At 35.1% G+C, this 14,228-nt stretch overlaps 1 protein-coding gene across 5 annotated transcripts in view; it reads right to left on the reverse strand.

Moving 5' to 3' along the window:
• The window catches only part of LOC127737231 (E3 ubiquitin-protein ligase TRIP12-like), a 113,657-nt gene that overhangs the window by 6,875 nt on the left and 92,554 nt on the right, over window positions 1-14,228 (reverse strand). For all 5 annotated transcript variants that reach the window (XR_007999281.1, XM_052247766.1, XM_052247764.1 and 2 more), the window contains 5 exons: window positions 9,048-9,162; window positions 8,392-8,546; window positions 5,173-5,337; window positions 3,221-3,385; window positions 1,671-1,784 (listed from right to left, as the gene is read on the reverse strand). Coding sequence is in view for 4 of the 5 variants with exons in the window: in XM_052247766.1 (XP_052103726.1) it covers window positions 1,671-1,784; window positions 3,221-3,385; window positions 5,173-5,337; window positions 8,392-8,546; window positions 9,048-9,162 (714 nt within the window). In the remaining variant the exon portion in view is untranslated. The remainder of the gene's footprint in view (window positions 1-1,670; window positions 1,785-3,220; window positions 3,386-5,172; window positions 5,338-8,391; window positions 8,547-9,047; window positions 9,163-14,228) is intronic.

Consider the following 14,228-nt stretch of genomic DNA (forward strand, 5'->3'; position numbering starts at 1 on the left):
TACGTATAGATTATTACATGGCATTTTTCATATTAGACCCTTTATCGGCCCTAGGTCATGATATCAGCCCAAGAGCCGCAGGCTCGAGGACTGATATCATGAACGAGGGCCGATAAAGGGTCTGATATGATAAATGACATGTAATTATCTTTTTATCATATACTTCAACAGAAGAAATACAGACAAGAACTATTAATTAAAATTTTGTCTTTCCATGAATTTTTAGATAATAATTTACAGACAACCAAATACAAATTTCCTAACTTTAATTGTTTTTATTGATATTACAAGCATTTTATTTATCTTGTCACAACAATTATCATGTTCTTAGTTTGAAATTTGCTCCTCAACCATTTTTTGAAAAGTCTTAAATCACTTGCGGTTTTCCGCACTGTGTTGTCGTTTTCGAACAAATTTCCGGAAATGCACGACGTTGCATGTGATAAACGTCACGGAAATTAACGGAAAGGCATGTGATAACATTCCGGAAGCAGTCAATAAAGGTTCCTTTATCAGCCCGCTGAGGAAATTCTTAGGAATCTGATCAATAAACCTAGTAATCCTTTCATATTTTTAAATGTTATTGAACAGTAAAATTTTAGTAATATTTTATACAAGTATATGATAAACAAAGATATCACAAGTGAGTATCATACACAAAGATATCACAAGTGAGTATCATACACAAAGATATCGGAAGTGAGTATCATACACAAAGATATCACAAGTGAATATCATACACAAAGATATTGGAAGTGAGTATCATACACAAAGATATCACAAGTGAGTATTATACACAAAGATATCACAATTGAGTATCATACACAAAGATATCACAAGTGAATATCATACAACATCAAATAAATGGGGAATGTGTCCATTGGACACATCTGATGCTCCCACTTACTTATAACATTATAAAGGGATATAACTCAAGAACTAAAAAAGTGACGCTACCCAAATTTGTACATGATCTGAGTTTTGTGGTAATAAGCATTGTGCATAAGTTTCATAACATTTGGTTGAGGCAAACTAAAGTAAGAGAACTGAAAACGAAAAATTCAGCAATTTTTCCATTTGTAAAGGGGCATAACTCTAGAACGGTAAAAGTGACGCCACCAAAATTCAAACTTGATCTGTGTTTCGTGGTAATAAGCATTGTGTACAGGTTTTATAACATTTGGTTGAGGCAAACTAAAGTAAGAGAACTGAAAACAATTTTTCCATTTGTAAAGGGGCATAACTCTAGAACGGTAAAAGTGACGCCACCAAAATTCAAACTTGATCTGTGTTTTGTGGTAATAAGCATTGTGTTTAAGTTTCATAACATTTGGTTGAAGCAAACTAAAGTTAGAGAACAGAAACCAATTTTTTGGGACGTAGGTACGTACAGACAGACAAGGGTAAAACTTAATGCCCCCTCCGCTACGGCGTGGGCATAAAAATCCTGATCTACTTACCCTAATTTTTATTTGAATGAAACCAGAACCATGCATGTATTTTTATTTGGCCTTAGTTTTAACAGAAAAACAAAATTTACATTAGTTTGTCACTGGTCTGTAGAAAAGTAAAAGATAATGATAATGGAAAGGTTTAACCACTTTGATAAAAATGCCTCATTTGTAAAAATACCAAAGTATATTGAAGTTTTTATTGGTGTATTTGCATACCTCATCAGGATAACAACTCTGTAGTGATGACATATGAAATACAGATTCAAATCCTTCTCTAAATGCTTCAAACTGTCTGGACACACCTTCAACTAAACTCCAATGGACTACCAACTGTAAATATTGAAACATATAATATAATAAATTTACTCTTATCAAATGTATCACCATCAACACACATTATAAATATGTTGTCATTTTGTCCATTGACCTAAAAACTTAATTTCTCCAAAATAACATTTCTTTGTTCATACCCTATTATATAAGTATGAATGTATCAAATTTATGTCCTATGACCAGGGACAGGGTGAGTCGTGTCCCAATCATTAAACATTGAGCATTCCTCAAGTTTGTCAAGGGAAGGTATATAGTTCCCTCTATGTGAAGTCTTGTCATAATGGCCTGCAAATATTCCTCTTGGTGGTCTAAATTGACAAGATAATATTTGTATTACCTGTAAGTATTCCTGTAGGTTGTGGTAAGTGACAGATGTATGAATCACATTTGGTAGGCCCAACCCAGTTATAACCTGTAAGTATTCCTGTAGGTTGTCGTAAGTGACAATATGTATGAATCCCGTTTGGTAGGCCCAACCGAGTTATTACCTTATGGTAGGCCCAACCGAGTTATTACCTTAAGTATTCCTGTAGGTTGTGGTAAATGACAATATGTATGAATCCCGTTTGGTAGGCCCAACCCAGTTATTACCTTAAGTATTCCTGTAGGTTGTCGTAAGTGACAATATGTATGAATCCCGTTTGGTAGGCCCAACCCAGTTATAACCTGTAAGTATTCCTGTAGATTGTCGTAAGTGACAATATGTATGAATCCCGTTTGGTAGGCCCAACCCAGTTATTACCTTAAGTATTCCTGTAGGTTGTCGTAAGTGACAATATGTATGAATCCCGTTTGGTAGGCCCAACCGAGTTATTACCTTATGGTAGGCCCAACCGAGTTATTACCTTAAGTATTCCTGTAGGTTGTGGTAAATGACAATATGTATGAATCCTGTTTGGTAGGCCCAACCCAGTTATTACCTTAAGTATTCCTGTAGGTTGTCGTAAGTGACAATATGTATGAATCCCGTTTGGTAGGCCCAACCCAGTTATTACCTTAAGTATTCCTGTAGGTTGTCGTAAGTGACAAGATGTATAAATCCTGTTTGGAAGGCCCAACCCAGTTATTACCGTAAGTATTCCTGTAGGTTGTTGTAAGTGACAGGTGTATGAATACCTTTTTGTAGGACCAACCCAGGAATTACTTGTAAGTGTTCCTGTAGGTTGTCATAAGAGACAAATGTATGAATCCCGTTTGGTAGGCCTGGCCCAGTAATTACCTGCAAGTATTCCCATAGGTTGTCATAAAAGAGAGATGTATGTATCCTGTTCGGTAGGCCTGGCCCAGTTATTACATGTAAGTATTCCCATAAGTTGTTATGTATGAATCCCGTTTGGTAGGCCTGCCCCAGTTATTACCTGTAAGTATTCCCATAGGTTGTCGTAAGAGAGAGATGTATGTATCCCATTTGGTAGGCCTAGCCCAGTAATTACCTGCAAGTATTCCTCAAGGTTATCTAATGTGACAGGTATATCCTTGCCTCCTTTCTTCAATTCTATGTGACTATAACCTGGGAGTGTAAAGTCAATATCTAGGTCTTCTATACTACAGCCATCCATACTTAAACTTTCCAGGGCTAACTGGCGACTCTCCTCAGTCTGAAATGATACAACATTCCTATTTCATTACTCCAATAAGATGAACTACTTTTCCAATAGGCCCTTCAAGGTTATTGCAGCCATTCTGAATAGGGGCAGATTTACAAAATGGAGGTGAAAATACTTTGTAAAATACAGGAAAACATCATTTAAACAGAACAGTTTCTTGGAAACATGCATATTCCATTTCTATCGTCCTATTCAAAATTTGAATAATCAGCAGGTGTTTTCTATGACTTTTTTTCCCTGGGTACAGAGACTGCACTGAACTAATCCCAAAAAATCATCAGTCAGACTTAGGAATTCTAAAGTCATAGTATCTCAGATATTTGAAGGACATAAAGAGTTTTAAATTCAAATGGAAGGTCCTAAAAAATTACTGCTTAGAATATTTGTGAACAATAAATTGCTACAGCTTGCTCTACAAAAAGGAATGTATTTAAACCATCCATAATCCTCCTTAGGGCTATTCCAGAATTAATTGTTTGGGGAGGGGGGGTGGGGGGTTGGAAGGCACTTTTATTAAAATTTTATGGGTGTGGTTATTCAAGAATGATTGCTTGAACATTTAAAGGAAATATCCAATTAAAAATTTATGCATGGTGGGGTCAAATAAAAAGTGCCTCCCAACCCCCATCTCACATTCATTTATTTTTGGAACAGCCCTTATAATACTCTGCTTTACCAGAATTCATTCTGGATGTATTGAGCTTTTGATACAGGTTACTGTTGTAAGCTCTTTATAAACAAGCATTCTGAGTGTATTGCATGGCAAAACATAATCCCCTACCGGTTAAAAATTCATTGTGTTGGAACAAAATGCTAACTTGATCTATGACTTGTCATGATGTAAACTATGTAACAAATATCAAGCCAATATATTCAAGCATGAGGGAAAAAAATGCGGAAAACTGATTATGTGAGTGAATTTTTTTAAGTCCAAGGACCATAACTCTGCACGAAATCATCAGACCGGAACAAAATTCAAGCTTGATCTGTAACTTGTCATGATAAAACAATACACCAAATATCAAATCAATATCTTCAAGCACGAAGGAAAAAAGTGTGGAAAACTGATTTGCCGGACTGAAGGATGGACAGACAGACAGACAGACAGACAGACAGACGGACAGAGTGCAAACTTAAAGACCCCTTCGACTTCGTTGGTAGGGGACTAATAAATAGTTGCCAGATATTAAAGAACTAGAGCCTCCATGTAGCAAAACTCCTCCTTCCTAGATGACAAGTGTATAAACTTGAAACAAGAGGTACCATGATTGAGGTTATAAAATGACACTCCATGATCATTCATTTGTAAAATAACTTCCTGTCAAAAATTTCCAACTGAAAATTCATCAGCTATCACTATGTTTTATTCCTGTTTGTTGGTGAAAACTTTTTTAAGAAATCCTCATGAAACAATAGGGTCAGTCTGGAAGCCCTAAATATGTAACATTTTTTTGCCCTAGCATGTCAAATTTAGATTCATTCTCCATCTTTTATATAAATAACTAATCCTTCATGATATTCTATTTTTGTCTGAAGATTTAAACAAATGTCACTTTTCATTTCTGGCTTTCATATGCTTGGGTTTGAGTGTTCTTGATGAAGGTAGAAATGAAAAGAGCTTTGAAATTTATAAAGTGTAATTGTCATGATGTTGCCCTAGGTTGACCTATTTACTCATGTATGACCAATAATCCAATCAGTGAGGATTCTGTTTTCACCAGATGATGTCACATGTTAATGGTATGTAAAGATTCCACTGTTTGATGATATAAACTCACATGTGATTTATCAGCAAGTATTCTGTGTTTTTGCCTGAGAATATCCTCTAACTGTTGGAAAGACTTGGCAATGACAGGATCTATAAACTGTAGATCAGCTGATGTAAGGCTGTGTTCTTGTCCTAACATCCATTTGTAGAAAACCAGGGACAATGGTAAGTCCAGCTGTACACAAAACATTATTACTTTAATTGAATATAACATATATATTACAAAATAAATGGGGAATATGTCCATGGGACACAGATGATGCCCCCCCCTTGCATATAACGTTATAAAGGGACATAACTCAAGAACTGTAAAAGTGACGCTACCCAAATTTGTACTTGATCTGAGTTTTGTGGTAATAAGCATTGTGCATAAGTTTCATAACATTTAGTTGAGGCAAACTTTAGTTCGAGAACAGAAACGAAAAATTCAGCAATTTTTCCATTTATAAAGGGGCATAACTCTAGAACGGTTGAAGTGACGCCACCAAAATTCAAACTTCACCTGTGTTTTGTGGTAATATGCATTGTGTATAAGTTTCATAACATTTGGTTTAGGCAAACTAAAGTAAGGGAACGAAAACGAAAAATTCAGCAATTTTTCCATTTGTAGAGGAGCATAACTCTAGAACGGTTAAAGTGACGCTACCCAAATTTGTACTTGATCTGAGTTTTGTGGTAATAAGCATTGTGCATAAGTTTCATAACATTTAGTTGAGGTAACGAAAAATTCAGCAATTTTTCCATTTATAAAGGGGCATAACTCTAGAACGGTAAAAGTGACGCCACCAAAATTCAACCTTGATCTGTATTTTGTGGTAATAAGCATTGTGTATAAGTTCCATAACATTTGGTTGAGGCAAACTAAAGTTAGAGAACAGAAACGAAAAATTCAGCAATTTTTTCATTTGTAAAGGGCATAACTCTAGAACGGTAAAAGTGACACCACCAAAATTCAAACCTGATTTGTGTTTTGTGGTAATAAGCATTGTGTATAAGTTTTATAACATTTGCTTGAGGCAAACTCAAGTTGGAGAACGGAAACCAATTTTGGGATGTACGTACCTACCTTCTTTCGTACGTACCTACGTATGGACGGACAAGGGTAAAACTTAATGCCCCCTCCGCTACAGCGGGGGCATAAAAATAAACTTTTGAAACAGAGGTATGTTTCGCCTGTCCGCATAAAATTAAGAAAAAGACAATCTGATGGACAGCAACATTGCTAATTAATTCAAAGTTGCTGGACCAACTAGTGGGTAGGGCCTCGAAATGGTTGACAAACTGAGATGTACAGACAGCAATGTAACTTTATAGAAAATATTGTCTATTGTAAGTAGTTCCTGTCAAATTAACTTAATCAGAAAACTTAATATTGAAAATTGTTAATTGATTGAAAGTCTCTGGACCATGACCTAGGGGGTAGGGCCTTGAAATAGTCGTCAAACTGATATGTACTGATAGTAATGCAACTTTATAGAAAATATCATTGATCTATCGCAAGTAGTTCCTATCAAACTAACTTGAGCAGAAAACTTAGCATTGAAAATGGCTAATTTATTCAAAGTCACTGGACCATGATGACTTAGGGGCAGGACCTAAAAATTATTGTCAAACTGATATGTACTGGGTTGACACAGTCGCCGGAAAAGCAATTCCTATGTCTCACTCTGTGCTCTTTTCGTCACAGGCGAGAAAAAACTATAGTTGAAGAATTCATCGTATGAAAAATTAACCATTTACTAATAAAATGCTTCGCTGAGCACAGCTGGATACGACCTCAGAGGTCTAACCCTGAACAGTTGGGGCAAAAATGGACACAATATTCGCGCTTGATACAGGTCTGAATTTGGATTGTAATTAAATATTTGACACATAATAGGTTTCTGACACTGAATAACTTTAGTCAAAGAACTTAGAATTGGTTATATGATTTGAATTTATAATCAATTTTTTGCTTTTGAGCAATACACTATGCTGTTGCAAATTTAACCCCCCCCCCTTTTTTTTGGCTTTTGTGAAATACACTATGCTGTTGCGTATTGATCCCCCCCTTTTTTGCCCCCCAAAAAAAAAATATTTGAAGAAATTTTTCCTTTATAATTTCTGAAATCTGAAATGAAAAAAGAAATTGCCCCCCAATTTCTTTTTACCCCCCCAAAAAAAAATTCTTTCCCTCAAGATATGGTCATAATCTCAATTCAAATTTCCAATGGAGTTTGCAACCATAATTACCAATTTAAATAACATCATAAAAGTCTTAAAATAGAAAATGACATACATAATCATTGCTAAAATTAATATTCCTTCAATAGTAACTTCTAAGAATAAAATTTAAAAGCAGCGTAAGGGAGGTAATCCAAATACACAACATTGTACTTCAAATGTGTTTGGATTACCTCCCTTACACTGCTTTTACATTGTCCATTAACCAGGAAACCTTTGTTTTTCCCCCTTTTTTGCTCCTAATTCCTAAACGGTTTGAGCCATAACCCCCAAAGTCAATCCTAACCATCCCTTTGTGGTATGGAAACCTGTGGTATAATTTCAGAGAGATTCATACACCATTCCACAAGTTATTGTCTGGAAGCTAGAAAAATGCTTATTTGGGCCCTTTTTTGGCCCCTAATTCCTAAACTGTTAGGACCATAACCCCAAAATCAATCCCAACCTTCCTTTTGTGGTTATAAACCTTGTGTTTAAATTTCATAAATTTCTATTTACTTATACTAAAGTTATTGTCCGGAAACCAAATGTCTTTGGACGACAACTATGTGATACCAATATACGACTTCCAAATTTTTTGCGGTCGTATAAAAAGTATGGAAAACTGCTAATCTAAGAGATTTCATTCAGGATAATTGCATCAGAAAACACTTATTTTAAAGTGGATCATAAAACCAAAGATATATATCTATCACATTTATTTACTGTTGTTGATCCATGCACTTGTAATAAACAGCAGGCATGAAAATTGAGCAAAGACTATAAAATGCTTCTAACTACGAGATCCTGACAATGTCTGTCATTTATAATCAATTATATTTCTCTAAAAAAAAAATCAAATTGAAAAAAAAATATAACAACTATATTTCTCAGACAGCAAGGAATAAATATCCTTTCATTTCTTTCAGTTTATAGTATAATTATTTTTTTCGAATAAAATGACAGGTTTTCATCAGAGAGCAGTAAAAAGCAAATATATGTTCATTACTCTGTATTAATAACTTACCATTCTGGAGTCCATTAATGCTTTAGCCATAAACTTGCCTAAGAATTTAAACTTAGATTTAATTCTATTGACAATGGCAGCCTTAGCATTGCGTGCCAGTGGTGCTGGGAACAGTCCACAGATGGAGAAACTATATTCTGTAGCATGTTCATTTTCTGTAAAACAAAAGTCATTTCATAGGACACTACAAAGTGCATTGTATTACCATTTCTGAAGTTGTTTATGCAGAGCCAGATTGACAGTGATGCTAACATGTTTAGAAGATAATGATAGAAATCTGTATTGAAATGTATGTTTGAGGTTTGAAAGTGATGCTAACATGTTTAGAAAATAATCCTAGAAATCTGTATTGAAATGTATGTTTGAGGTTTGACAGTGATGCTAACATGTTTAGAAAATAATCCTAGAAATCTGTATTGAAATGTATGTTTGAGGTTTCTGTTGACATTACATAATTGCCCACTTTATACTCTCTTTAAGTTACTATAGTAACTAAATACCAGTGTTATTATTCTATCTTGCTGCGTTTTAAATCATATTACTTTTACTTTTGGTTGTAAATATACCAAAACATAATTGTCATCTCATTTCTTTTGGTAGGTTCTTTAAAAAACAAGACTGTTGCTGAACATTGATCTATGCAGTACAAATAATACCTGAAGAGTTTTTCTCTACTAAAGATTCACCTCTCCACAATTCAAATTCTGATTTCTGTAATTCTTTTGATACTAATGCATAAAATTCTAAAGTTGGTCCTAGACCTGTTCCAACCTACAAAAATAAAATTAAAACAAAAATTAGATCTTCTGAGAAGAGTATAAATGATATACAATTTTACAAAATACTTGTACACACATAGATCTCTTTGAAAAAGAAAAAAAGATAATATCACAGACTTCAAAAAATCATCAAAGAACTGTCATACATTTGGTCAGACAATATGTGATGATTTATCTGCTGTCATACATTTGGTCAGACAATATGTGATGATTTATCTGCTGTCAGACATTTGGTCAGACAATATGTGATGATTTATCTGCTGTCAGACATTTGGTCAGACAATATGTGATGATTTATCTGCTGTCAGACATTTGGTCAGACAATATGTGATGATTTATCTGCTGTCAGACATTTGGTCAGACAATATGTGATGATTTATCTGCTGTCATACATTTGGTCCGACAATATGTGATGATTTATCTGCTGTCAGACATTTGGTCAGACAATATGTGATGATTTATCTGCTGTCAGACATTTGGTCAGACAATATGTGATGATTTATCTGCTGTCAGACAATATGTGATGATTTACCTGCTGTCAGACATTTGGTCAGACAATATGTGATGATTTATCTGCTGTCAGACAATATGTGATGATTTATCTGCTGTCATACATTTGGTCAGACAATATGTGATGATTTATCTGCTGTCAGACATTTGGTCAGACAATATGTGATGATTTATCTGCTGTCAGACATTTGGTCAGACAATATGTGATGATTTATCTGCTGTCAGACAATATGTGATGATTTACCTGCTGTCAGACATTTGGTCAGACAATATGTGATGATTTATCTGCTGTCAGACAATATGTGATGATTAATCTGCTGTCAGACATTTGGTCAGACAATATGTGATGATTTATCTGCTGTCAGACATTTGGTCAGACAATATGTGATGATTTATCTGCTGTCAGACATTTGGTCAGACAATATGTGATGATTTATCTGCTGTCAGACAATATGTGATGATTTACCTGCTGTCAGACATTTGGTCAGACAATATGTGATGATTTATCTGCTGTCAGACATTTGGTCAGACAATATGTGATGATTTATCTGCTGTCAGACAATATGTGATGATTTATCTGCTGTCAGACATTTGGTCAGACAATATGTGATGATTTATCTGCTGTCAGACATTTGGTCAGACAATATGTGATGATTTATCTGCTGTCAGACATTTGGTCAGACAATATGTGATGATTTATCTGCTGTCAGACAATATGTGATCATTTATCTGCTGTCAGACATTTGGTCAGACAATATGTGATGATTTATCTGACTGACCAAAAATTCAGGAAAAAAATAAGTTTTTTGTTTTCCCCGTTTTGGGTATTCAGTGCATGTTCACAGAAACAAACACAAAATAGTATTATATAAATGTTTTCAAAGAATTTCTTAATCCTAATAGTAAAGATCAGGAATACCAACAGACGTTAGAAGATACAATAATTAAGGTTTAATCAAAAGGATTGTGACAACAAAAAATGATATTGAAACTTTTTATTCTTATTTTGGCACCTGAATAGGGGATCAAACATATTAGATAACAGCACATTATATTTGGATTGGTGAATGGCCAATATCTGTCTGACCTACGATAAATTGTCAGATTTGTAGGACAGTCCAGCATATTTTGTGAAGTCTGATATAACTTCAGTTACTAAGGCAACCCATGATCTCATTTGTCACATGAAAAAAGCCAGAAACAACAAGAAATGATTGTAACAGGATGCTGTTACGAAGTCTCCCAAACGAAGCTCCCATAATTCGTAATTCCCAGGGTCGCCTGACATTGGGCAAAGTCTAGTGAAAATTAGTTTGGTCCAGTAAAGTTATATGCATTAGTGATGCCTGGGGACTAACCCTGTATATCATTCAAATCATATTGGCATGACAAACCAGAATATATATGGTTTAGGGGTGGGGATCTTGACCATTTACAAGATATTACAACTTTCTCAAATGGCAGGGGGTCGGGATGATCCCTGGGGACTAACCCTGTATTTCATTTGATTTGCTTTATCATGACAAACCAGAATATATATGGTTTAGGGGTGGGGATCTTGACCACTTACAAGATATTAGAACTTTCTTAAATGGCATGGGGTGGGGGTGACCCCTGGGGACTAACCCTGTATTTCATTTGATTTGCTTTATCATGACAAACAAGAATATATATGGTTTAGGGGTGGGGATCTCGACCATTTACAAGATATTACAACTTTCTCAAATGGCAGGGGGTCGGGATGACCCCTGGGGACTAACCCTGTATATCATTCAAACCATCTTAGCATGACAAACCAGAATATATATGGTTTAGGGGTGGGGATCTTGACCACTTACAAGATATTAGAACTTTCTTAAATGGCATAGGGTGGGGGTGACCCCTGGGGACTAACCCTGTATTTCATTTGATTTGCTTTATCATGACAAACCAGAATATATATGGTTTAGGGGTGGGGATCTCGACCATTTACAAGATATTACAACTTTCTCAAATGGCAGGGGGTTGGGATGACCCCTGGGGACTAACCCTGTATATCATTCAAACCATCTTAGCATGACAAACCAGAATATATATGGTTTAGGGGTGGGGATCTTGACCACTTACAAGATATTAGAACTTTCTTAAATGGCATGGGGTGGGGGTGACCCCTGGGGACTAACCCTGTATTTCATTTCATGTGCTTTATCATGACAAACCAGAATATATATGGTTTAGGGGTGGGGATCTCGACCATTTACAAGATATTACAACTTTCTCAAATGGCAGGGGGTCGGGATGACCCCTGGGGACTAACCCTGTATATCATTCAAACCATCTTAGCATGACAAACCAGAATATATATGGTTTAGGGGTGGGGATCTCGACCATTTACAAGATATTAGAACTTTCTCAAATGGCAGGGGGTCATGATGACCCCTGGGGACTAACCCTGTATATCATTCAAACCATCTTAGCATGACAAACCAGAATATATATGGTTTAGGGGTGGGGATCTTGACCACTTACAAGGTATTAGAACTTTCTTAAATGGCAGGGGGTGGGGGTGACCCCTGGGGACTAACCCTGTATTTCATTTAATGGGTTTTATCATTTAGAACATTTTCAATTAAAAAGATTGTGTCTATTACAAACGGTTTTCAATTTATAATCATTTGAAAATTAAAAAAAATAAAATCCCATAGGGTTCTATAGTAAAACCCTCTTTTCTTTTTGCCCCTCAAAGTACCCCTTTATAAACCCCATTGCACAAACAAAACCCTGATTGCACCACTAGACATGTTAATCTAACATATTGTGAAACCCTAAGTTAATCTGACAAGCGGTTTTGGAGAACGGGTGCGGACAAGTTCAAATTTAAAAGCGGCGGAAGAGGAAGAGGAAGAGGAAGAAGAATAATAATAATAATAAGAACTGAGCAAAAACAATAAGTCTTCCCAAACTTCGTTTGGGAGACTTAAAAATAAACTGTAATAAAATGCTCCGCAGGGCGCAGCTTGATACGACCGCAGAGGTCGAACCCTGAACAGTTGGGGGAAGTATGGACACAACATTCAAACTTGATACAGCTTTGGATTTGGATTGTGATTAAATATTTGACACAGCATAGGTTTCTAACACAGATTGAATGTGGTCTAAGAACTTAAAAATTTTAAATTGGACATTCACCTATTATGGTCCAATATCCAAAATCTAAATACATGGTTAGATTCAGCATATCAAAGAACCCCAAGAATTCAATTTTTGATGAAAATCAAACAAAGTTTAATTTTGGACCCTTTTGACCTCAATGTGGACAAAGTTGATAACGGGGCCCAAAAATCAAAAATCTAAATACATGGTTAGATTCAGCATATCAAAGAACCCCATATATTCAATTTTTGTTGAAATCAAACAAAGTTTAATTTTGGACCCCGATTTGGACCAACTTGAAAACTGGGCCCATAATCAAAAATCTAAATACATGTTTAGATTCAGCATATCAAAGAACCCTAAGAATTCAATTTTTGTTAAAATCAAACTAAGTTTAATTTTGGACCCTTTGGACCTTAATGTAGACCAATTTGAAAACGGAACCAAAAATTAAGAATCTAAATACACAGTTAGATTCGGCATATCAAAGAACCCCAATAATTCAATTTTTGATGAAATCAAACAAAGTTTAATTTTGGACCCTTTTGACCTCAATGTGGACAAAGTTGATAACGGGGCCCAAAAATCAAAAATCTAAATACATGGTTAGATTCAGCATATCAAAGAACCCCATATATTCAATTTTTGTTGAAATCAAACAAAGTTAGATTTTGGACCCCGATTTGGACCAACTTGAAAACTGGGCCCATAATCAAAAATCTAAATACATGTTTAGATTCAGCATATCAAAGAACCCTAACAATTCAATTTTTGTTAAAATCAAACTAAGTTTAATTTTGGACACTTTTGACCTCAATGTGGACAAAGTTGATAACGGGGCCCAAAAATCAAAAATCTAAATACATGGTTAGATTCAGCATATCAAAGAACCCCATATATTCAATTTTTGTTGAAATCAAACAAACTTTAATTTTGGACCCCGATTTGGACCAACTTGAAAACTGGGCCCATAATCAAAAATCTAAATACATGTTTAGATTCAGCATATCAAAGAACCCTAAGAATTCAATTTTTGTTAAAATCAAACTAAGTGTAATTTTGGACCCTTTGGACCTTAATGTAGACCAATTTGAAAACGGAACCAAAAATTAAGAATCTAAATACACGGTTAGATTCGGCATATCAAAGAACCCCAATAATTCAATTTTTGATGAAATCAAACAAAGTTTAATTTTGGACCCTTTTGACCTCAATGTGGACAAAGTTGATAACGGGGCCCAAAAATCAAAAATCTAAATACATGGTTAGATTCAGCATATCAAAGAACCCCATATATTCAATTTTTGTTGAAATCAAACAAAGTTTAATTTTGGACCCCGATTTGGACCAACTTGAAAACTGGGCCCATAATCAAAAATCTAAATACATGTTTAGATTCAGCATATCAAAGAACCC

This window comes from Mytilus californianus, unplaced genomic scaffold (genome assembly GCF_021869535.1).
Source record: "Mytilus californianus isolate M0D057914Y unplaced genomic scaffold, xbMytCali1.0.p SCAF_4, whole genome shotgun sequence".
NCBI lineage: Eukaryota > Metazoa > Mollusca > Bivalvia > Mytilida > Mytilidae > Mytilus > Mytilus californianus.